This window comes from Halichondria panicea, chromosome 5 (genome assembly GCF_963675165.1).
Source record: "Halichondria panicea chromosome 5, odHalPani1.1, whole genome shotgun sequence".
Taxonomy (NCBI): Eukaryota; Metazoa; Porifera; class Demospongiae; order Suberitida; family Halichondriidae; genus Halichondria; species Halichondria panicea.
The window spans coordinates 5,226,234-5,248,787 of record NC_087381.1 but is presented as its reverse complement, the minus strand read 5'-3'; the positions used below and the strand labels follow the sequence as shown (position 1 = coordinate 5,248,787).

At 39.5% G+C, this 22,554-nt stretch overlaps 1 protein-coding gene and 1 long non-coding RNA gene across 2 annotated transcripts; one reads left to right on the top strand and one right to left on the bottom strand.

Moving 5' to 3' along the window:
- Window positions 1-653: 653 nt before the first annotated feature.
- LOC135335998 (uncharacterized) lies at window positions 654-22,405 on the bottom strand. Its single transcript, XM_064531747.1, has 16 exons — window positions 22,314-22,405; window positions 20,246-20,293; window positions 19,973-20,032; window positions 16,970-17,020; window positions 16,899-16,919; window positions 16,775-16,816; window positions 16,687-16,719; window positions 16,582-16,632; window positions 16,493-16,528; window positions 15,376-15,453; window positions 13,473-13,574; window positions 9,643-9,820; window positions 9,404-9,580; window positions 1,484-1,642; window positions 1,103-1,417; window positions 654-874 (listed from the first exon to the last, which is right to left on the bottom strand). The coding sequence occupies exons 1-16, from the start codon at window positions 22,325-22,327 to the stop codon at window positions 836-838; spliced, it is 1,404 nt and encodes a 467-aa protein (XP_064387817.1). The 5' UTR covers window positions 22,328-22,405; the 3' UTR covers window positions 654-835.
- LOC135336142 (uncharacterized) lies at window positions 7,347-8,511 on the top strand. The gene is made up of 2 exons (XR_010394756.1): window positions 7,347-7,486; window positions 7,545-8,511. It is a non-coding gene; the product is annotated as an uncharacterized LOC135336142 (long non-coding RNA).
- Window positions 22,406-22,554: the final 149 nt, after the last annotated feature.

The window sequence follows — 22,554 nt, the reverse complement described above, 5'->3', positions numbered from 1 at the left end:
TGACAATGACCTAGAATACAACTGTTTGCCTGTTATGCCAGAGGAGGTCCGACATGTGTGCACAAATCACTAAAAGTTCAGTGCATTCGCCTGGACGTTATCACATGTGACCCCAAATAACATGCATCAATGCACTGAACCAAGGGCGTATACAGAGATACGCCCTTGACTGAACCTTGTAGTGATGTGGCTAAGAAGAGATTGTGTATGTCGTTAGAATAATCACATTCCATTGTGCCGTGACTTAATTCGCGTAAAGAGTGCTCAGACGTTCCTCCCTGTGAGGATAAATAGCTACAGTGTATTAGGGGTTTGAAAAAATGTCGGTACTGATTGTTGTTTTATACTATGGTATAGCTGCCAAGAAACAGCAAAGCAAGAAGTTACCATTATCCATTATAATTACACAAACGTTCAATTTGAAATGTTCAGTCAGGATTTAGCAAAAAGGCATTACGTAATGCAATAATGTCATAATAACAAGGTACAAAGGTCAATTGGCAAATCCATGAGGTGAGCTGGAAACTAAAGTCAAAGTTGCAGTGGCAGCCTAACCCACACTCTTGTTTTGTTACTTCAGTTCGCATGCTATTACAACCCTATATATAATTATAGCTACTCTTCCCCATTTTTTCACAAAATGTTTTTTTGCTAAAATTATAGTGATAGAACCAAAGGTATGTTATACAAACGATTGGGGCATGGCTATAGATCTATATTATAATACAATAAACTATATAACCAATCTAGCTATTATAATTATAGTATGTAACAATAACAACGCCTAAAGTGGTATAGTTCTAAGCTATCCAGTTGAAGCAGTGACGTATAGAGATCATTTTTCCTCTTGTGTAGACTCTGAATTGCTTCCACACTGCATGGATGTATCAACAAGCAATGCTCAAGACTTTGCAGCTATATAATTATATAAGCCCAAAAGCAGATTTCATCCACTGCATTCACATGCACACAGTGCAGCATCTCGTGCATGCTGGGCAATAAATAACTTACTCCCCATTATTTACTCCTGGACACACATAATAATCAATAATTTTACATACAAGTCTTGCTGATATTGCAATGAATTTTTCCAAATCGGTACCTGATTTTGTGTTGAATCAGCCTGGCCAGTATTTCCCAGATTATGAGCATCAATGACACGGCGGCTGCTTACCACCATTCCCGGAATAAGAACGTGTCCTTCATAGTTGTAGTAAACAATTGGGCGAAGATAGTTCATAGGCATTTCTGGGTCTTCTTCAGGGTTTAAATATCCTTTTACAAATTTCAGCTCATGAACTTCTGACACATAGCACTCTTTACTAATGGAAGCGAGGTATGGTGGGACTCGTGTGCTCATTCTTTCACATAGCGATAATGCACTTTCAGCAAATTCACTGTTTATGGATTCGTCAAGCTGTATAAAATGTTCGTACGTACATCATTGATTATGCGTGCATGCATGGATATAATAATAACTTACACATATGCTTTGAGGAAAATTTTCCCTGACATTTGGGACATTAACAAGAATAGAAAAAGCAGTTTCGAGTGTTTTCATGTTCGAAACCTCTTGATCTGAGTCAGTGCTTGGAGTGAATAGAAGTTTCAAGAGATCAACCATTCTCACAATGTCCTCCATCTGCACAGTAGAAATATTTAAAGTATGATACTTCTATAATACTTATATTGCATTTTGAGTGGGCACAGTGGCGGATCCAGACAGGTTCCATGGGTTCCATGGAACCCCCCTTTCACACAAGAGCACACTGGAGATCAACTTACCAAGCTAGCAACTCAGCTTAAATGATCGTGATTCGTATAGTTACTAGGCTGATTTCTATTGATATGTGGGCAGGGCTCTCTATTGCGCATGCTCATTGCTTAGGAAAAGTAATGACCTTTTTTTTTTAGAACCTCCCTCTCAATATTCCTGGATCCACCACTGCATGGGGCAGATCAAAGGAAACACTGTGCCAATATCTGCCATATGGCACAGGTCAAGCCGTGAACTGTGCCACTATCTAGATACTGGCACAGTAGTATGGCATCAGTATGGCTGAAGTGCCAATATCTGCTATATGGTACAAGTCAAGCCGTGAACTGTGCCACTATCTAGATACTGGCACAGTAGTATGGCATCAGTATGGCTGAAGTTACCTAAAGCCCACCCTCTAACCAGTAACCTGAAACGGTCCCTTTTATAGTATAACACTGTTAACAGATTCAGTGGTAGGCAGAAAACGTTTTTCATGCGTCTGGTGCATTCCACAGCCACCACAAGTAGTTAAAACTAGTTGTCCTATAAAAGGAGTGATGTGTACACGGAAAGGAATGCACAAGGAATGCAACAAATCAGTTGTTATACAGCTCACTCGTGCGCACATTGGATATAATTATTGGCTCAGTAGTGCCTTTGCCCTCGAGGCCTGCGGCCCTCGGGCCTAAGTCACTACTGAGCCAATATATCCCATATGGCACTCGTGCATGTGTCACAACTATAACGTAAAATGTCTCGGTGCGCTCTCACTACTCAAGTGTATATAGGAATTTATGGTGAGCCTTTTTTGTTTCAATGGCGATACAAAATACTGTGTTTGTATCTTAAACTGGAAGGATAAATTATCAATCGACTCAATCAACTCGATGTATTTTATCAAATCAGGTGATTTCGTCTGGTAAAGGATCGACTCGATGTGTTTTATCAAATCGATATTATCAAATTGATCGGGATTAGCCTTAAGCGACCTAGCGTTATTTTAGCGACAACTCTGCCTGGGAACGAGGCCATATAGATTAGTCTCCGATTAAAATATCTATATAATCGGCCTGGATTTAAGGCTAACAGTAAAACTACAGCTGGTTGACTCGGTGAACTCAGAATCAAACATTTCAACATTTCAACATGATTTATTATTATTCTCTCAATGTTTCTCCACACCCAAAATGTGTTCAGCCCAGCTGTTGCCTAAATTATGGTGGTGCTTCTAAAGCTTAGTATAATATGGGTTAGGGTTAGGGTTAGGGTTAGTTATAGAGAAAATGGGTGTGACATAGCTCAGTTTCACTCGCTAGCTAGCTGCATGCACCATAGCCTTGGTTCCCAGTGGCGGATCCAGGAAAGGGGGTTCCAAGCTAAGAGTGCGCAGCGTGAGTAGTGAAAGTCGCGCAAAGAGAGTTGGGGTTACGCCCACTTCCGGTCACACGTTGGGCAGTAAGACTATGGAAAGTCCCATAATAGACTTTCGTAGAACTAGCTAACTGCCACGAACAGTCAACTAGCTTGCCTATAGATAGATAGGCTAACCTGATCGTACGGTGGCCCTGAGCACTACTAGCAGTTCATCGTAGCTACTTGATAGTTCACCTACCTTAGCTACGTGATAGTTCAACTACCTTAGCTACTTCGCAGTTGACCTTTGAACTGTATGTTAATTCTAATTAATGCTGCTGTAGCCATGCATGCTCTACATTTACATAACGACTAGAGATCAATAATAAGAGCTACATATATAATGTATACAGGTACTGAGGATTATCTGCAGCCGGTCAGTTCTACCCTATATGGGTAACAGCAATGCCAAGACGAGAGTACCACACTTATTCATTTGGAAGTTACATGTTATTCAGCAAATACAATACAATACGATAGAGCTAGGATTAGGGGACCTCTTTCTCCTAGCTCTTCCCCCTCCCCCCTCTGAGAAAAGGTCTGGCCCCAGACCAATACAATACTGTGACATGCAGTTCAAGTTGTCTACGTTTATATTTAGTCGCTATGTAGAGTATGGCTTAGCCGGCTACAGCAGAATTAACATGCATCATACAGTTCAAAGGTTAACTGCGAAGTAGCTAAGGTAGGTGAACTATCAAGTAGCTAAGGTTGAACTACAAACTTAGCTAGATAGTTGAACTATCAAGTATAGCTAAGGTTGCATGAACTACAAACTTAGATAGTTGAACTATCAAGTAGCTAAGGTAGGTAAACTATCACATGGCCCTGAGCGCTACTAGTAGTTCACCTTAGCCACCGTATGATTGACTTTGAACACTCCTTTAATTGGCAGTTGATACATCAAAACAACAGGTACAATCATTGAATCAAGTTACAATAGCTAATAAATAGCTAGCTGGTATAGCTGTAGTAAAGCCACAATAGCTAGACTAAAAAGGGAGATCCGTGGTACCCTGGGATCTCCCCAGGCTAATAATATGTATTTTAATCAGCCTGAATTCCGAGGCTAGCTGCGAACTGACTCATGAACAACATTCATTGACTGTAGCTATGGGTTAGACAACTGTTTAGACGTGTGAAAAGTCAAGGATGATTCTTGGTGTCTCAAACAAGCCTTTTATAAGCGCCAGAAATTAAGAAGGTATAGGCGCTTCGGTTTAAGCGCTTCCTTTAGGGCCTCAAAAATTATATGCTGATGCCCATGTGGTGCTTAAATTTAATATGGTGGCGCTCGGCTGTATTAAACTATACATCAATTACTGTAGCACTCATATATAACATGCAGGCACTGGCAAGGTGAAGTAAGAGCTAGAATTATAATTAGGGTTCTATAGTTTCTTTGTTTATCCCTAGCCCCAGAACATACATAAGAGCTATTCTATAAGTTTCTTTGCTGACTGAATTTGCTGTGATCCTAGTAGTCCACAGTATATATAGGTCAGTCTCATCCATACTAAAGCTTCGTTTTCAAAAGTTTCAGCATGCCTAGCTGTATTGATAATTGCTCATGTTACATGCTATACTTAGCCAGTTTCCATGCTTCATACATATTATTATAAACAACAGCCGAGAGTTAGCACTTCAGTACAGTGTTCTAGCTAGTATTTGAGAATAGCATGCTTTTTTCATGTGGAATTAATAGGCTCCACGTATATATCCACGTGGTTGCTCGTGTGATTACAGCTGTAGACACACACACGCAGTCCGTATTTTTTGTGCGGCTACGCCTACAAGTACATGCATGCCACCACCCATAATTTATATTAGGTATCGAGAATATAATTGCAAAGAAAGCATGCGTGTATTCAATAGAACACAATCATTATTATTAACAGGGGAATTTGGCAAATTTTACTGAAGATCCACTATATAAATTTAAAGCCGCCAATATTAAAACTAAGCAGTCGGCGCACATGCATGCATCATTAGCATAGTCACGTCTGAGCCGCCAATTAAATAAACAAATTTTGTTTATTCGCTTATACTGTATAGAGAGATACCCATTGCAGTGATATAATCAATAATTATATCTTTTTATATACATGCAATCGTGAATGAAAATGGATAGCAAAAAGCACAATTTGTAGAGAAGGTTATTTATCCTCAAAACAAGACCAACTGAAGGTGGCAAGAAAAGGTACCTGAATAAGCTAGATATGGCTAGGTCCTTCAAAATGCGGCTGAAAACAAGGAGGGGAAAGATGAATTTTACTATAGTGGAAATGAGCACATTGCAATGAATATAATTATATTATTTTCTTATGTGTGTTCGGAACAGTTGGCTCTATATTTGGCTATAGTTACAGTTCATTTAGTCTAGAGAGTAGATTACCACAAATGTGTGAGTAGTTGTACTTAAATGTAAATATCTTTTGATTGGAGCATTTCTAAGAAATGGTGTTGATACCCGTGTGTAGATGAATGACTGAACTACAACATATCCAAAAACGTTTCCATGAAAACATAAGGTGGTGGGTTTGTGGTGATTAATAGAACAACAGCAAATTGTTATAGTGGGTAATCGGTTAGAGTAATAAAACACTAACCTTAAACAGCTAAGGTCTTAGACTTTTATCACACAATTGTTTAATGGTTTAGGTATCCTGGCCATCCCTTTATGGGTCTTACAAATGTTCACAGTGTTTATAATTCATGATTTACCGGTTTTTAGGTACACTTTTGGTTAGAGTAATATCTTCTGAAAATTTTATACCTTAGCTTTAAAAGTTCTCTGGTAAGTTTACAAATAAATTAATGGGCTACATTTTGATACCAAGAACATCCTCTATACTTATTCCATTGTTGAGATATCACTGAAAAACTACTATTCTACTATTTTCTACCGTTTTGATGACATCACAAGCTGCTAACCACAAATCGATGACACTGTAAGTAACCACATAAGTGGGCGTACAATAACTGTACGCCCACTCTTAATTACGTTTGTGGTTGATTAAAGCATCATTGGTTTGTGGTTTGCAGCTGCTGATGTCATCAAAACAGTAGAAAATAGTAAATTATGTAGCTTTTCAGTGTTATCTCAGCAATGGAATAAGCATATAGGATGTCTTGGTATCAAAATGTAGCTTATTTATCTGTAAACTTACTACAGAAATTTGAAAGCTAAGCTATTAATTTAAAAAAAGTTATTACTCTAACCAAAAGTGTACCTGAAAACCAGTAAATCATGAATTATAAACACTGTGAACATTTGTAACACCCATAAAGGGATGGCCAGGATACCTAAACCATTGAACAATTATGTGATGAAGTCTAGGACCTTAGCTGTACTAGATTACTGTTTTATTACTCTAACCGATTACCCACTATAACAATTTGCTGTTGTTCTATTAATCACCACAAACCCACCACCGTATGTTTCCATGGAAATATTTTTGGATATGTTGTAGTTCAGTCATTCATCTACACACGGGTATCAACACCATTTCTTAGAAATGCTCCAATCAAAAGATATTAACATTTAAGTACAACTACTCACACATTTGTGGTAATCTACTCTCTAGACTAAATGAACTGTATATAATTATGATTTGTGACATTAATTTTGTGTGAAGTACCGTATAGCTGGTAATTTTCGTGAAATATTCGTGGTTTTCGTGGTTGGAGGTCTGACCACGAATATTTTACCCACGAATGAAGTGACCTTGCCTACCTTTACCTACAATCCAAGCAGCAACCACGAAAATATTATCCACGAAATGTCTCAATATTGCTGAACCACGAATATTTTGTCCCCCGAAAATTACCCGCTATACGGTATATGAACTGAATTGAACATTTTTTATTAGTTACTGGAACAGCAAAACTGCAAAATATATACAAGCCATTCTCCATGTCTCAGGCAGCTCAGCTGTATCCTTGGTTGCATGGGGATGCATAGGCTCCAACTGTACCGGAATCTCCGGGACAGTCCTAGAAATTCAACTTTATCTTAGGGTCCCGCAGTGCCCTACTTGTTCACTGTTGTTGTCCCGGAAATGAAAAATTGTACTGTAATCATCATTTCTATGTGTGACGACCACAACCTACCAATCATTGATGATAGCTATCAATAATAGTTCCTATCGCCTATAAAACTACTTCTGAGTGACAGTACTGTACGGTCTGTGACACTCAAGTCTCTCATCATGGCAAGCTACCCAGGCCCTTCGAACAAGAAACCCAGAAGGATGTGTCACTTTGATCGCAATTGGATTGCCGAGTTCCCTGGAATCGGGAGTAGCTCAAAAGGTAATTGACAAAGACTACACATACACCAATAATCATAATTATGTCTTAAATCATGCAGGTGATACTTATGTTCGATGTTCGATGTGTGCCTCCGATTTAAGCTACTGTAACATCATTGCACCACTATAGTTATACCTCATTATCTGCGCTGTACTGAAAAGTGTATGCTTATAATATTCGTCAACCTTTTTTTATCTACTAACTGTCCCTGAAGGCTATTCGAAAAAAAAGTTGGAGCCTATGGGGATGACACTTGGGAGTCAGTATAGAAGTTCTTGTCCTTATCCCTACTACTATCCGACTAGAAAAACATTTGCAATGTGAAAAATTGCTAGGATTGGTCAGGGGAACCACAAAAAAGCGTGGGAACAAGAAATCAGACGAGAGCATAACTCCAATCCGTTACAACGTCAATCACATGTATACTGGTAGTTTTCCCATGTTTTCCCAGCCAATATGCCACGCAATTTTTACTGGTGGAATGATGACCAATCCCTATATATATTTATTATACATCCATTTTAGAATGTGGGGCACATAATCATGATGATTTGTGATGAATTGATGTTCCTAATACATGCAGTGTTGAGCACAGGTACACACAGTCCATCCATGCGTAGTAACATGCACGGACCGTACTGGTGACTGCATGGAATGATGTGGTGGATGGAAGCTGATAGGTGGATCTGGAACACAGTCTATTATTTAATATACTATGTATTGTACATGTTCATGACGTTGTAACGGATTGGAGTTATGCTCTCGTCTGATTTCTTGTTCCCACGCTTTTTTGTGGTTCCCCTGGCCAATCCTAGCAATTTTTCACATTGCAAATGTTTTTCTAGTCGGATTCCCTTCTTTTTCAGTACAGTTTACGTATCATGACATGCATAAGTGGAACGTCAAGAGGCAGTACAAGAAGAGAAGACAGGACTAATCAGATATCTTCTCGAATATCTCTGGACTAATAATTATAGTATAATGAGTAATAATTTATTGCTTGATAATTATGTTGAATTTGCGAATCAGTATTAAATGACAGCCATTTTAAGAGCATGATATCTAGCCAGTGCATATAGCATGCCTGTCAGAGAAAGGGAGCTAGAGCTGAACAGTGTGAAGAAAAGGAACACCTCAGGCTCTGGAAAAGCACTGCTGCACTGATTTTAGGCGCACGGTTTATTAGCCACGCCTATCTATTATTATTGGCCACAACGCAATTGCTGAGCCATTAAAGATGGCGGAATTGTCTAGGTAAGAGAAATAGAGACTGAGAGGTCATCTGCCTTGTGGAAGCAATCGCAAATCTGAAGAAGCGCTTTGTAATCCAGGTTGTAGTCGTTTGGAAACCCTGTGCAGAATGTCCTGGAGATGGCTGTACTTGGAGTAAATGCTGGGCAAGAAACTTACTTACTTACTTACTTACTTAGTCAGTCAGACAAAGAGCGGTGAAACGTCGAAATAGTGCAATTTTTAAAATGAAAATATTCATTCATTAAAATGTTTATGGATTATGAAATGAGAGATAAAAGGCTAAATAAACTATCTGTTCATCCAGTTTCTTGATGTGGCCTTTCCCTGCAGAGATAGAACAATTTGAACATGAGTCAAAATAATTGAAATATTGCTAAACACGGGCAAACCCACTGCCAATCCTATGTAAAACCTACTGGTTTTACTAATATAGGAGTTCAAAAATCACATGAGCTGCACAAATCTGTTGCATGCATGTGTACCTCAAAATGGCGGCTATTCAAAACGTGATTTCAGAACTACACCCACTGCAATGGGTCTACAATTATGCTGTTACATTTTTCAGAACATAATAATTGAGCTCGTAATTATATAAATGAGCCTGACAACCCTGCAAAGAGGCATTTTGCACTGCAAATCTAACTGTTCATTGAGCTAACTTACAGATATCTTGTCAACTGGGATTTCGTTATTAACAAGCTGCTCCCAAAGGATCTCACGGGCCCTTTTAACTTCTTTCAGGTAAATCTCAGGGATCAGCCGTTGACTAGAGTTGACACTAGCTTCCAAGCAATTAGTAATTCTCTTAATGAGCTCTTCTTTAACACTGTCAGCAATTTCCTAATGGTTGTGGAAGATGCAACAGATATGGTATACTGACAAAATATTTATGCATATCTCACCAAAAACTTTTTGCAATAGTCTTGGCGGATTTCATTTTTTTTGGAGTGGTCGCAGCTTTGGGGAAAATCTCTCTCAGCATCTTTGAGAAACAATTTATTCCACAGGCTTCTCATTTCTGCGTCCTCCATTGTGTTACCTTGATGATGCCCGAACGCAACATTTATCTTGGCAGAGGAACTGCATAATTACAGGCACAGGAACCTTGATAATATTATTTGCAATAATTAATTACAATAATAAATGAAAGCACCGCCGGTGCTAATGCCTCGGTGGAGGTCTCAAAGCTACATAACATAAAGCTAGTAGCGCAACACTCCACGGACAAGTTTTGCTACGCACTCTTCTAAAAGACTGCAATGACATTCCAAGTAAGCAAAACTAGGCAGAACTCTAGAACCAAGCATTATTTTGCACTTCATTGATTCTTGAGCAGCTGTATATGATCGAGATCAGTTGTATCTTCATAATTATTGGCATATTATCAACTTTGATGTGTTTGAGTCCACTCCTATTCAACTTGTGAAATTAACAAATTTGAGATAAAAACATGCATACCGTATATCTTCTAATTTATCGGACACTTCTAATTCCCTGGACACTCTTTTGGGCAATTTTCATTGTTCTAATACAACGGACAATCCAGTGCTTTAATATTACATTTGTTCTAAATATCCGGACAACACCCTTGAAAAGTTGATCATAGACGGCAAGTAAGACTTAGAGTGCTGCAGTTAGATAGCTTTGAGAGCTAGTTTTAGATAGCTATTGCAACTATTCAGTCGTATCTTGTTCTATTAAACTTAGCTAGCTCGCATGCAGCTGCTTGCTTGTTCTAATTATTCCGGACACTTTGCATGCTCTATAAAAATCTGTTCCAATTATACCCGGACAATTTCCAAAATAATTATTTTTTGCTGTCCGATAAATTAGAAGATATACGGTATATGACCTTTTCATCAACTTTCTGTACGCTTTGGATATTGTGATGTTTTCATTATGATATATAGCTACGCAGACCAACAATTATTGTAGTAAACAGTGCAAGGCCTTGCCATCATGTGTTTATAATACCAAATTGCTGACTTGACCATCGCTTCTTCATCTGGAGAAATAGGCTCAGCTTGCTTTGAAGATGTAATGGCTTTCGTCTTACCAGGGATAGCTTTAGATCGTATGTCCTCTTTGCTCTCAGTTACTGGATCTGCGAACCTACTCAAACTCGCCATAACGTTTCAGCAGCTATAGCTACCAGCAACTGATTTAAAACATAGCTGGATGAACAGGTGCAAAACTGGTTTAACACGCACCACGAGGCTAGAGCTCACGTGACAGTACTAAATCTTTTAGAACCCACCTATAGCCAAGTCACGTGTTTTAATGCTGGATGGCCTCTTAGTTACGTAATGCATTCGCTGCGCGTTGAGCACCACCACGTTAACCTCGAGGCCATCCTTGGCTATAGCCAACGTGCAAGGTAAGCTAGTTCCAACAAAGGTCTAAGGTCAAAAGTCGCATGGCTATCTTCTTCTGGCTAGCCACACATTTAATTTTACTTTGAGTTTCCATGTGATTCTTCCTGCCAGCAGTAATTGTGTTCATCATGATATCATGTGAATACTATACTAGTAGCTTTAGCAGCTTATGTAGGTTTGGCACATCGATCCACCAAGGCAGCGGTGCTTTCACTATAATTATTTTTTTTCCGATGATTTTCAGTATAAACGATGTGAAAAAGAGTAAAAACTTTACATCTGCTATAGATAGCTCGCTTCCCCGCCCCTTCAATATCTGCATAATAACATAACTACGAATGGAAGACAGAAGCTCTGGTTTCTTTTTTGGCTTTGTGTAGGAGCCCTCGTTTTTTGAGCAGTACGCTGGGATTTCTTACTGCAATGGGGGAGGAGCTGGATGTAGGGAAATGTTGGTGGGATTCCAGTGTTGGATTCTTCACTTTGTTCGAGGGTAGTATAGGAGCCGCTTGTTTCTTAGTCTCATGCAGGCAATAACGTTGCATCCACCGGAAAACTTTAATTTAAAATTGGCAACCTTCAGTAAAATTCACCAAATCTCCAAATTAAGGTATCCAGGAATTTTGATAGGGGAGGGGGGGAATCACATTGTATAACAACTGTTTTTCAATGCTTTACAAGTGTAGCTATTCTAGTTCTGAGGTGATAGTCTGGATCTAGTTTCCTGCATGACTCATCAAGAATTCTCAGTCATGCTCAGTATTAAACTGGGTGTGGTCATCATAATGTCACCTAGCTTAATTAAGGTTAAGGTATACTAATTGCTCATGAATAATTCATAAGATATTTATTTTCTTTATTTCTCACCACAACATTATTTTTGTAACTTGCAATGATTATCAATGAAAAGAGAACGTGAAACAATGCTAGCTATTATTATAGCTAAAAGTATCTATGTCTTGTAATCCAATGAAGTGGTCTGGGGTCAGCTGGAAAAAACTGAAAATTTTGGCGTCAAGTTTTGTTGACTGCATAGCTTCCAGGTTGTCTTTCTGACCAGTATTCGATGCCTAAAGACTTACTGGAGGGCGACTCGAAGAGATCTTGTTCATAGAGACCTTACAGCAAAAAATATATCCTTGTTACTACTCTACAGTCGCCATATTAGCCTACAAAAACAGCTAGAAATGGCCGTAACTTTGTTTCAACTTACTCTCTTGGGGAAAACTCTTCGAGTCGCCCTGCCCCTTTATTCGTATAATAAGAAACAGCAGACTATACGGTAAGGAGGGGTTTCCTCGTTCTTAGAATTGACGCCAAGTGACCATTGCCAGATGAGAGCCATTTTACACTGAACTTGCATTGAACACCCACGCAAATATGAGCGTGGGTGGGTGGAACAGTATACCTAACCTTAATCCAGTGCATGCAGTGATAGCCTCTGGTTAATAGCTAGCTAGCTAAGTAGTAGACTGGCAAGCCACTCCCTTTTCTCTGATTGGACGGGGGTGGGAGAAAAGGGACTGGTGACTCTGGGCTACAGCTTCTGTCTCTACCAGAATTTGGGTAGAGATTGTTCATTGGTTTTTCCACGTGATCCAAAAATTGCGTGAGGTTAAGTAGAATTGCGTAGCCTGCAAAAGTGATCGCGGGCTTCTTAGCTACAGTTTGAGAATGGATGCTAGTGCTAGAAAAGAGACGATTGATGGAGTAATAACAACATCAGGCATTCAGCTAGGATATGACTATATCCTAGACTATCTAAGAGACTAGCAGAGATTAACTGTGTTTCTGATGAGAACTGGCAGCCGAAAGTCAGTGTGTTATTGGTTGCCCAAGGCTTTTGATAACCTGTACAATGCAAGAAAGATAATGGCAGAGGGCAGCAGTTGAATTGAGAGTAGTTGTCAGACTTCTACAAGCTGTCTTAACATCGCTGCCACTCCTCGGTTCAAGAAGGACTGCCAAGATTTCTACGTTTATCAGCTGTTCCATGCTAATCCACAAGTTGTGGCACAACAGACACTGTGGTACAAGGATCCATAATATCAAAAGGCTGGCTTACTTAGATCTGTATACTTGCCTTTAGCTTTGACTCTGCTTTGACGCATAATTTGCACGTGACATTATTATTTAATAGCATTCCAGACTTACACACAAGCTGTATAGCCCAGAGTCACCAGTCCCTTTTCTCCCGCCCCCGTCCAATCAGAGAAAAGGGAGTGGCTTGCGAGTCTAGCTAAGTAGCTGATATAGATCACTATAAGATGAAGATTCTGCCCCCTGTAGCTATCTCATTGCCCAAAACACTCAAATGGGACACACATTTGTATATAGCTCTATAGTAATAGTTTTACCTTTGTAATTTAGCCTTGTCAGTGCGGTAAAAACAGGACACTTTGGGTTGGGAGTCTGTGGAGTAGGGTTGTTCATCTTTTTTGAACCATTTCTTGCAACACCTTGATGTGTGCATGGGTAGGGGTTGGTAGATTATGCTGGGCATAATTTTGAGGCATAGTAGGTACATTTTTTTGGTGAGAATTATACTGGCATAATAGGCACCTTTATAACATTATTTTATCAGAATGATAGGCAGATTTTGGAAGTATAGGTCAGTATTTAACCCTTTCCCCGCTGAAGCCGTCTTTTTCCGGCCGCACTACTGACTATTTTCAAAATTTTTTTGTCCACGCTGTGTTGGAGCTATGCACACGCTGTAGGTACCAGCACATGCGCATTGAGCTGCTCTTTCACGTGGTATATTTAATATCGTGCCTCGAGGTACACTTCGCACAGTACTGCTCAAAGAAAAGTGACCGCATGTGACTAATCGATAATGGCTTCGAGATGTCGAATTAACTAATACATATACTCTCAAAAAAACGCTAATGCGAGGCCGCCGTTATAGCGATGGAAAAAATGGACAAAAAGACAAACCCCATGCATGCATAGACAAAATATAATTGTCTTACTGTCTGTATATAAGATAATTATGCTGCTTACAATATATATACTTGAGAGCTATGATAGGAGACACAGTACACTTATAGTTAGCTATATATTAGAGGGACAACACTTAAGACTTGTTATCCCTCTAGCAACTTGACAACAATCGAAAAATATTTTCGACATTTCTAAGTGCATCTGATGCCTATACCATGCAGCGAGGGGCATTGTTTCGAAGCTTTAGGAGGGTTTGAAAGGGTCTAGATTTGCTTTTAACAGCCATAAACTTGGGCTGGCAACGCAGATAAATTAAGCCACATCCCCTGCACAAAAGTAGATGTTTTGACAATCGATTATACACACACATACCCAATAAAGTCTTTTCATTACGATAAAAATTTATAACATTTACAGTGCGCATGCATGCAACTTAACATGCACAATATATACTGTAGTCTACCGAGATTACGCCCACGTCCTAAATTACGCCCACCCCCACTTTTGAGTGAAAGTTCTTGCATAGGCTAATTTACCTCGAAAATATGCCCACCAGGAAGTGATGCATATTTTGTTAGTGAGCATGCAGTTGTTAAGAAATGTTTGGCAGTAGTTTCTTGTGCAAGCTGGTTAGCTCTGAAATATATATATATAATTAATAACGAGTGCTGCAAGCTGCGCTGTCTTCAATCTTCTCTGAATCTCTGTTGAAAACTCTGACAGTGACAAGAAACAACCTTCTGATGCAGAATCTTGACTCTTTATCCCTATTTACCCATGCATTAGGCCATGCAAAGTCAATTTGTAGTTTCTTAGGCTAAAATAGCAAGGGATTGAGGCATTTGAATGATGTTCATAGAATTTTAATTGAAACACACCCCTAACTTCCTCAATAAGCGGAAGTGCATAATTTTTACTAACTCTCATAATTATTTCATGACCAAAAAAACAAATTTATCATTTTCTTTTCTTTTAGTGCCTTTAATTTGAGGTCACGTAATATTTAACTTTTTAAAGCTGCCAATTTCCAAGCGCGAGGGCCTGAGAAACTACAAATTGTTGTATATATACAACAATGCAAAGTCAATTTGTAGTAATAATAATTTATATTATTGATGTATTCGTTGTATTTCAAGAGCTGGCAAGCCTCAGACGCAGACAGAAAAGACTCAGTTTCTTAATGAGTTCGCTTAATTTCGAGGTAAAACTATACTGTTTTCAAATTAAGCAAATTAAGCCCATCCCACCTGTAGCGCTTTGTAGCATGCAATTAGGGTGGGCGTAATCTCGATAATAATACGATACTAACTTACGTACCCAGACACAGTGGAAATAAGACCTCGATTTCCTTGACTACTGTCATTCAATGGGGGATTTCCAGTTTCCTGTTGGTTGCTGCAAAATGTATGCAGTATTTTATAAACTTTGCACCAAAGATTAGAGGCTTCCGTTGTGTATATAGCAAATATGCTGTCTGACCATGCACAGGGGGATTTTGGAGAAGGGGGTGCTTTAAAAGATTTGCGCCCGATTTTTAGCCGCACAGCGCCGAAATTTTGTTGACCGGAAACCACACCTCTTATTAGTGACGTCATCTGCATAGTTGGGCGTGGCCCAATGCATAGAGAAGCCTACATACGAATATACTTAGCAAAGCCTCCTTGTCCATCTCAATTGGGAGCCTTACAGGCACAGACTCGTGATAATCTCAGGATAACATTATATTATTACATAAAAGAAACAAAGAAACAAGGGGCTGCAACTGTGCGGGTCAGTATTGGCAAGTCTCTCTCTCGAGGCCCTTGGATGTCTGCAGTCCTCTATGCACTGTACAAGGCAGCTAGCTAGTACAGTAGCCTCAAATCAGGCCGATTAAAATACGTGGTCTCGAGGCTACTAGTTTTAATTATATTGAGCTCCACCCAGTGCATGCAGGAAGTGAATAGCTGAACCCTCTGTGACCTTCCATGCAGTTTGCAAAACCAGTATGCAAATCAATAAAAAATTAATCAGGAGTCCAGCTACTAACTAAAAACCACTCTCTTAGGTGAATATAGCTAGAATACCTAGTTCAGTATGTAGCTAACAAGCTAAATCTGGAGTGCTGAGCTCAACTGGATCTTCAAGTAAGCTAAGTAGAGTCAGGTAGGGGGGGGGTGCTCAAACACCCACAGCACCTCCCCTGCATAGCCCATGGTATATATATATGCATGCGTGGCTGTTATACTACATTATATACCATGCAACCATAATAATATTATACCACGTGGTAAGAGTTAATCTGATAAACCATGCAACTCGTCTTCGTCTCGTTTATCACTGACATTATATTCTCGTGTGCATATATATATATACCATTCGAGGCTATTAGCTTTAACTATATATATTTATAATGCTTCTAATACTTAGCATTACAATGAAGCATGCACAATACCTTGTCGTCAACTCGTGATTTTCATCCTGCTGAAGCCTGCATGTATATGGAGGGAATTGATACACAATAATAATAATTAATTTACTTACTGACAAATTTTTGCTGCTACATAAGTTGAATATTCTCTCTCTTCCTTAAGACTGGGCATGGTGGTTGTACAGTAAAGCACAGTTACTGCTGATCTATATAATTACCTTGCTTTTAACTGACTGTTTTCAGCCTCAAGTCTGCATAGTATAATAATTATTCATTCTGACATACATTAAACAAATAATTAATTACTCTCTAATTTTTTCTTCTGCATATTTCCTGTCATCATGAAGCCTGAATATTGAATATAAGATTAAACGGTAATGCAGTCATGCCTGCATGTACGTATATAAAATGTCAAGATCAACTTGTTTACCCCCGGATTGTAGCCTCAAGCCTGGAGGAAATTGAGGAGTATAATCATCAGCTAGAATTTATGAGGCTCACCGTTCTTTTTCACTAAGAGGTTTAGCAGGTTCATGATGGCGAAACTGTTTTCTAAAAGTGACATATACAGTGCATGTGACACATTTGGTTAAATCATAAGTCTACAATCATAAACACATGCATGCATTGAAGCATAATTATTACTCTCATTTACTGAATTGGGGTGCTTGAGCCCCCCTCCTGGCCACAACTATCTGTACCAGAAGTGGGCGTGGCAGCAACTTTTGGCGCGCAAACCTGACCAGCTAAAAATTGATGGCTATATATACGGCCTTACAATTGCATGATGTTATAGAGACTATAATAATATACTTATACCCTGTGCGTGCGCAGCAGAGGTGGTATAGTCTTAGCCTCGATCCCAGGCCGATCCGTCTCTAATTGAACGCTAGGTCGCCTCCTCGGCCTGGTATTGATTGTATCTGGGCGTGACCGGAAACTGGTAAGTATCAGCTATGTACTGTAAAAATCTTCAGTTTATCACAGTTGGCTAAAAATACAGCAATATAATGATATAATGACACTAGAAATTAATACTGTGCACAGCAGTACTGCGTCCATAATAAATGCAGATGTTTAGAAGCGAAGATCTCAAACAAGAGCTTCCAGGAAGACTGAATAAATACTGCGTTGGATATGCCTGCTAAGCCTTCAGGTGGCATAACAAAGATTGTGTGTTCACAGTGCATCAAGAGACAGTATAGAATCCTGATGTCACTGGTCAGGATAGCAACCACAAGTGTTGAAAGAGCCATTCCACGTCAGTAGTTTTAGTGCAGGTAGTTCTATAAGATCGGACCCTTGGGAAGGACACAAGTGGCACTGGGGCATCCTCTTTCAATGAGTTCACACCCATCAGCTAGGAGGAGTACGACAGGGGCTGGAGGGGAAGGTTCCATTTTGCTCCTGTATACAAATTAGTATGAACTTAAATTCACCATTCCACTATACATTTTGTAACTCACAGTGATGGTCCACACAAACTACCCACGATCCCAGGCCGCACTTCCTTGAAGGCCGGTGAAGGAGGCTAACACAACACCAGTGCCAGTGCCGTAATGTCATATCTTGATCCAGATACCAAGGATTGGGCTATAGGCTATAGTGTACAATTTCCAATGATGAAAGGGTATTATTGATTTATATCGCTCACCTTGACAATACATCCCAGGCCCAGCCACTTGTGGACACCTGAGCATAGTATACAAGAGATCGATGGCCAGAGTCTGAGGATAGACTCTACCAAGTGTATCTGGCAATCAATGGTCTAATCAAGCGCTTGTATTAAATTGTGTAGTCAATCAAAGGTAGCCACTGATAGCAGAAACTTGAGAACCTAGGTCTGTTCTTTCACAAGAGTGATGCTCTTTCTTCCTTTGCACAAGACAGCTCCTCACACTCTAGCTAGCTAAGCCTATATCTATGACAAACTAAACTTGCAAAGAATAGACCTATGACACGGAGTTCTTTGTGATTTAACGGTGATTTTACAGAGTAAGTATGCTTACATACACTATTAGTGTTCTATTCGCTCCACCTTGCTCAGGTATTCGCTCTTTTTTAGCGAATACCAGAGCAACCACAGCAACCACAGCACATGGCCCAGATACAATCAATACCAGGCCGAGGAGGCGACCTAGCGTTCAATTAGAGACGGATCGGCCTGGGATCGAGGCTATGGTAGTCTAAGAGTGCTTGGTGTGTGTTTGCATGGGACACAAAATAAGCTATTTAAAGTGATCGAACTAGACCCTTTCATATGGACTGCTAACCATTTAATTGTACAGCTCAGGATAGTGACGTTGCAGTGGCAGATCTAGGATTCTTGAAAGAGGGGTTCCAGAGCGAGACAAGCACTCTGAATTATTCCTAAAAAAAGATCGTCACTTCTTTGAAACATTCGCATTAGGAAATTAATTTTACGGAAACCAAACACTCAGCATATGCTGGAGAGTTTTCAGCCTTTTAATTCATAAAGCTGCACAAACACAGGACTAACGAGTGTTGCAAGCGTGTGCTTGCTAATGCCTCTCGCCATGTTATGCTTTCGCTCAATGAATTTTACATTAAAGTTAGCTTATCTATCACTGAGAAGAAAAGACATGCATCTATCGTTGTTATCTATTGTATTTATATGTGGACCTCAAGAAAGAAAAAAATTGATTCTTCCAGATCTGGAGTTCAGTGTATATATATAATTATCTATCATAACTGAGAAGAAAAGTGTACATGCATATTGTTATCTATTGTTATATGGTAGTGTTTTGTGGCTTACCAGGCCCTCAAAAAAAATATGGTTCTGCCAAGAGGATCTAGATCTTGGATAATATTTTCTCACACGTGGGGAAAGAGCGCGCATGCGCATTACATCCACAGGAATAATTAAAGGGTGTGTATAAAGAGATCAATTTCACAATTGGCTACTATAGCTAGCTATAGCTAGCTGTTTTAACAGATATTATCTGACTCTTGTAGCTAACAAAAAGCTAGCGCTTTAGTGCAAGGCTAACTCATATGTTGAATAGAAAGTTTGTGCGAACAGATGATGCTATGAAAGTTCTGAAGAGACTGCAACAGCCTTCAATGTGAGTCAAACTATAGCCATAACTCGAGAAAGAAGCTATAGTTTGCTAATCCACGAATCAAAATCCAATACAATGTGGCTAGAAGCCTATAGAAGCAGTTAGTTTTCGTCGAATTGCAACCGTTGAGCAGTTACAGCTGGAACACACACACACACACACACACACACAGTCAGCTTTACCTCGTGCAGCCTCGAGGCATAATTAATTTTACAACAACTAAAGGTAAGTGGTAAGTGCATGTGAAAGCTATAGTAACGAGGGTTGCAAGCTGCGCTGTGCTAATGCTTCTCGCCATGTTTTGCTTTTGCTCAAAAGTATTAGGGGGAATATGTTTTTTCAAATTTACATTTGAATTTCGAAAGTGATTATATCTATCTGAGAAGAAACGGTACTATATAATTTATGCATGCGGGCTTACTTTGTTTGATGTCTCCCTTTAGCATCAGCAGCAGTGGCATCAGATGGTTGACCCAATTCTCTGGAATAAACCACGAGTTACACAGTGAAAACTGTTACCATGCATGCATGCACATGTGGCGTGATAGTATTATGACCACTTAATACGCCACGTATACAAAATACGTAAGGATTGGCCGAGAATACAAATCAAGGAGCATGCAAACAAGTGACCGATCGAGATAGCCCAAGTGTATATTCTGATAAAAGTACTTATGGAATCTGATTGCTTTACTTTTTAGCAACAGGAGTCTCTTTAGCAGCACCCTCATGCTGTGGTTTTCTGGAATGAAATAAACGTCATACAATGTACATGGCGATTGTGATTGAATCAAGAAACCATGCACAATCAGTGCAAGTAATTATTTCATATAATTATTGCAAAACAAATCATGCAAATCAAAGCTAGACATGTATAGGTGTAATTATGTGGATTATACACTGTATAGCGTATATAGCGCGAAATTTTCGAGGCACTTATATTTCGTGGATTGGCCTCTAAAAGCATTCGTTGCACAATGTTCGCGGAATGGCTGCTTACCGGAAGCCACGCCTTTAAATCTTTGCACGTTATAGCAGGTAATTCTAATAATTTTTGTGGACTTAATTTTTGTGTAGGATTGCTAACCCACGTATTATCGGCCAAGCATCAATCAAATATCGACTAGGCTACTATATATGGAGAAATACAACGGTAATCCATACTTTCGCTCTAGTGTGTCAGTTTGCAAAGAGATATCAAGAGTCATCGACTTTTAGGTTACTAGTAAGTAGTAAGTCAGCTATTGTAGTGTTTCTATGTTGATGGTAGAAGAACTGTCCACCCATAAATTTACTCGATGCGTCCAAAATAGGTTATGGAAAAACTAGATGTGATGCCATGTGTTGGGTAGAGAGACGTATGTGAGGTAGAAAATCGTACTCAGGGGTTCTAAAATACCAGATGGGTGCTTTATGAAGAGGAACCTAAGTCTTAGACTTTGTGCTGTGATTCTACGGCTGCCATGGAGTATGCATGGATGGCATGCTATGGTGCCCGAGGTGAACAAAAGAGCTTTCAAAGCAGCTGAAAGAGATCAGGCCAAAACAAAGAAAGTAGAAAAGATGCAAAAGAAAGCAGAAGAGAGGCAAAGGATAGCACCGGAGAGGCAAAACACGAACAAGAAAAAGCTTCCACAAAGAGGAATCATGCCACAGAAACGGAAAAAACCCTCAGCCTCTAATTATAATTATAATTATGTACATTTGTTCTGTACTCTTGTATAGTGTCTGTTCAGATATACCTTTGCACAAAAATGAAACAAGAAAATTCAGGTAAAGGGTTGTCCGACCTACTGAAGATGATGGTGTGCGTTAAATTGCACTGTTTTGCCTCGTTATGATACACTTTGTTGTTGCTAGTCGATAATAGTATAGTTGATATTAAATAGAAAGCAGTAAAATGTATAGAGACCGATAATCGATAGCTGTGGACGATAACTAATTGACCACTACATGCACTCTTGGGGTTCCCTTTCAAGGTGAGAAAGCTTATGGAACTATACTTGTGCTTGTAGAAGAGGAGCTGACCTTTGTGTAGAAACTTAAAACAAGTGCGGTATAGGTGCAAACCCCGGTTGATAAAATTCAAGGCTGTAGCAAGCGGTCAGGCTGGTCAGGTTTTGGCCTGACCACTTTTTGGAGCTGGGTAGGTAATGGTAGTCATTCTTGAAAATTGCATGATCGCATCCTATAGCTGGTAATGGTCGTCAATGTTGCTACTCAGGCCCGGATCTAGGGCTAGGGGGTGGGTTTCAGGGGTTGCATGCATGGAATGCCATTGCAGCTTTTCAAAAGAGTGCGTAGAAAAACTTGTCCATATATGGAGTGTTGCTAGTATAGAGTAGCAACTTGCTCTATACTTAGTAGTTAGCTCTGCACTAGAATGCTATGACATTATAATTATATTTTGTCATGCCCATGCATATATACAATCTTTACCAGGCCTATAGTTGGCGTTATAGAGACAACTCGGTCTGGGGACGAGGCTATAACCGTATTACTAGAATGTTGTGCTGGTGAAAACTTTGCGAATGAGTAGAAATTTGGCCCTTTTTGTGATGCGCTTGGCAAAGATTGTGTGTTATTACCAGTATACCAGTTTAGGTTAAGGAATTATTATAGCATGGTGCCTATAATAGTAAATTTTTAGCCCGTTAAATAGTAACACACCAAGGTAAAAGTGACATGCATTATACAACTCTCATGCTTGTGGAGTAATAATAATTGTGGCAACGCATGCACTAAATATAATCATAGCTCACTTGTCATTGTCCATTCTTGCTTATCAGTTGGAGTTGGGCAGCAGGCTATTTTAATACAGAAATGCGTGACTTTGACTATTTTTATACAATGAACATTCACTTGACACTTCCTGTATAATTTACCATACAACATAATTAATGCGAACTTTGCGAGGGTCAATTCGCAACAATAAAATCGCAAAATCTATTACGATCCTTGCCAGGACGCAATAATTAGATCACAAAGGGCCAATTTTTCTGC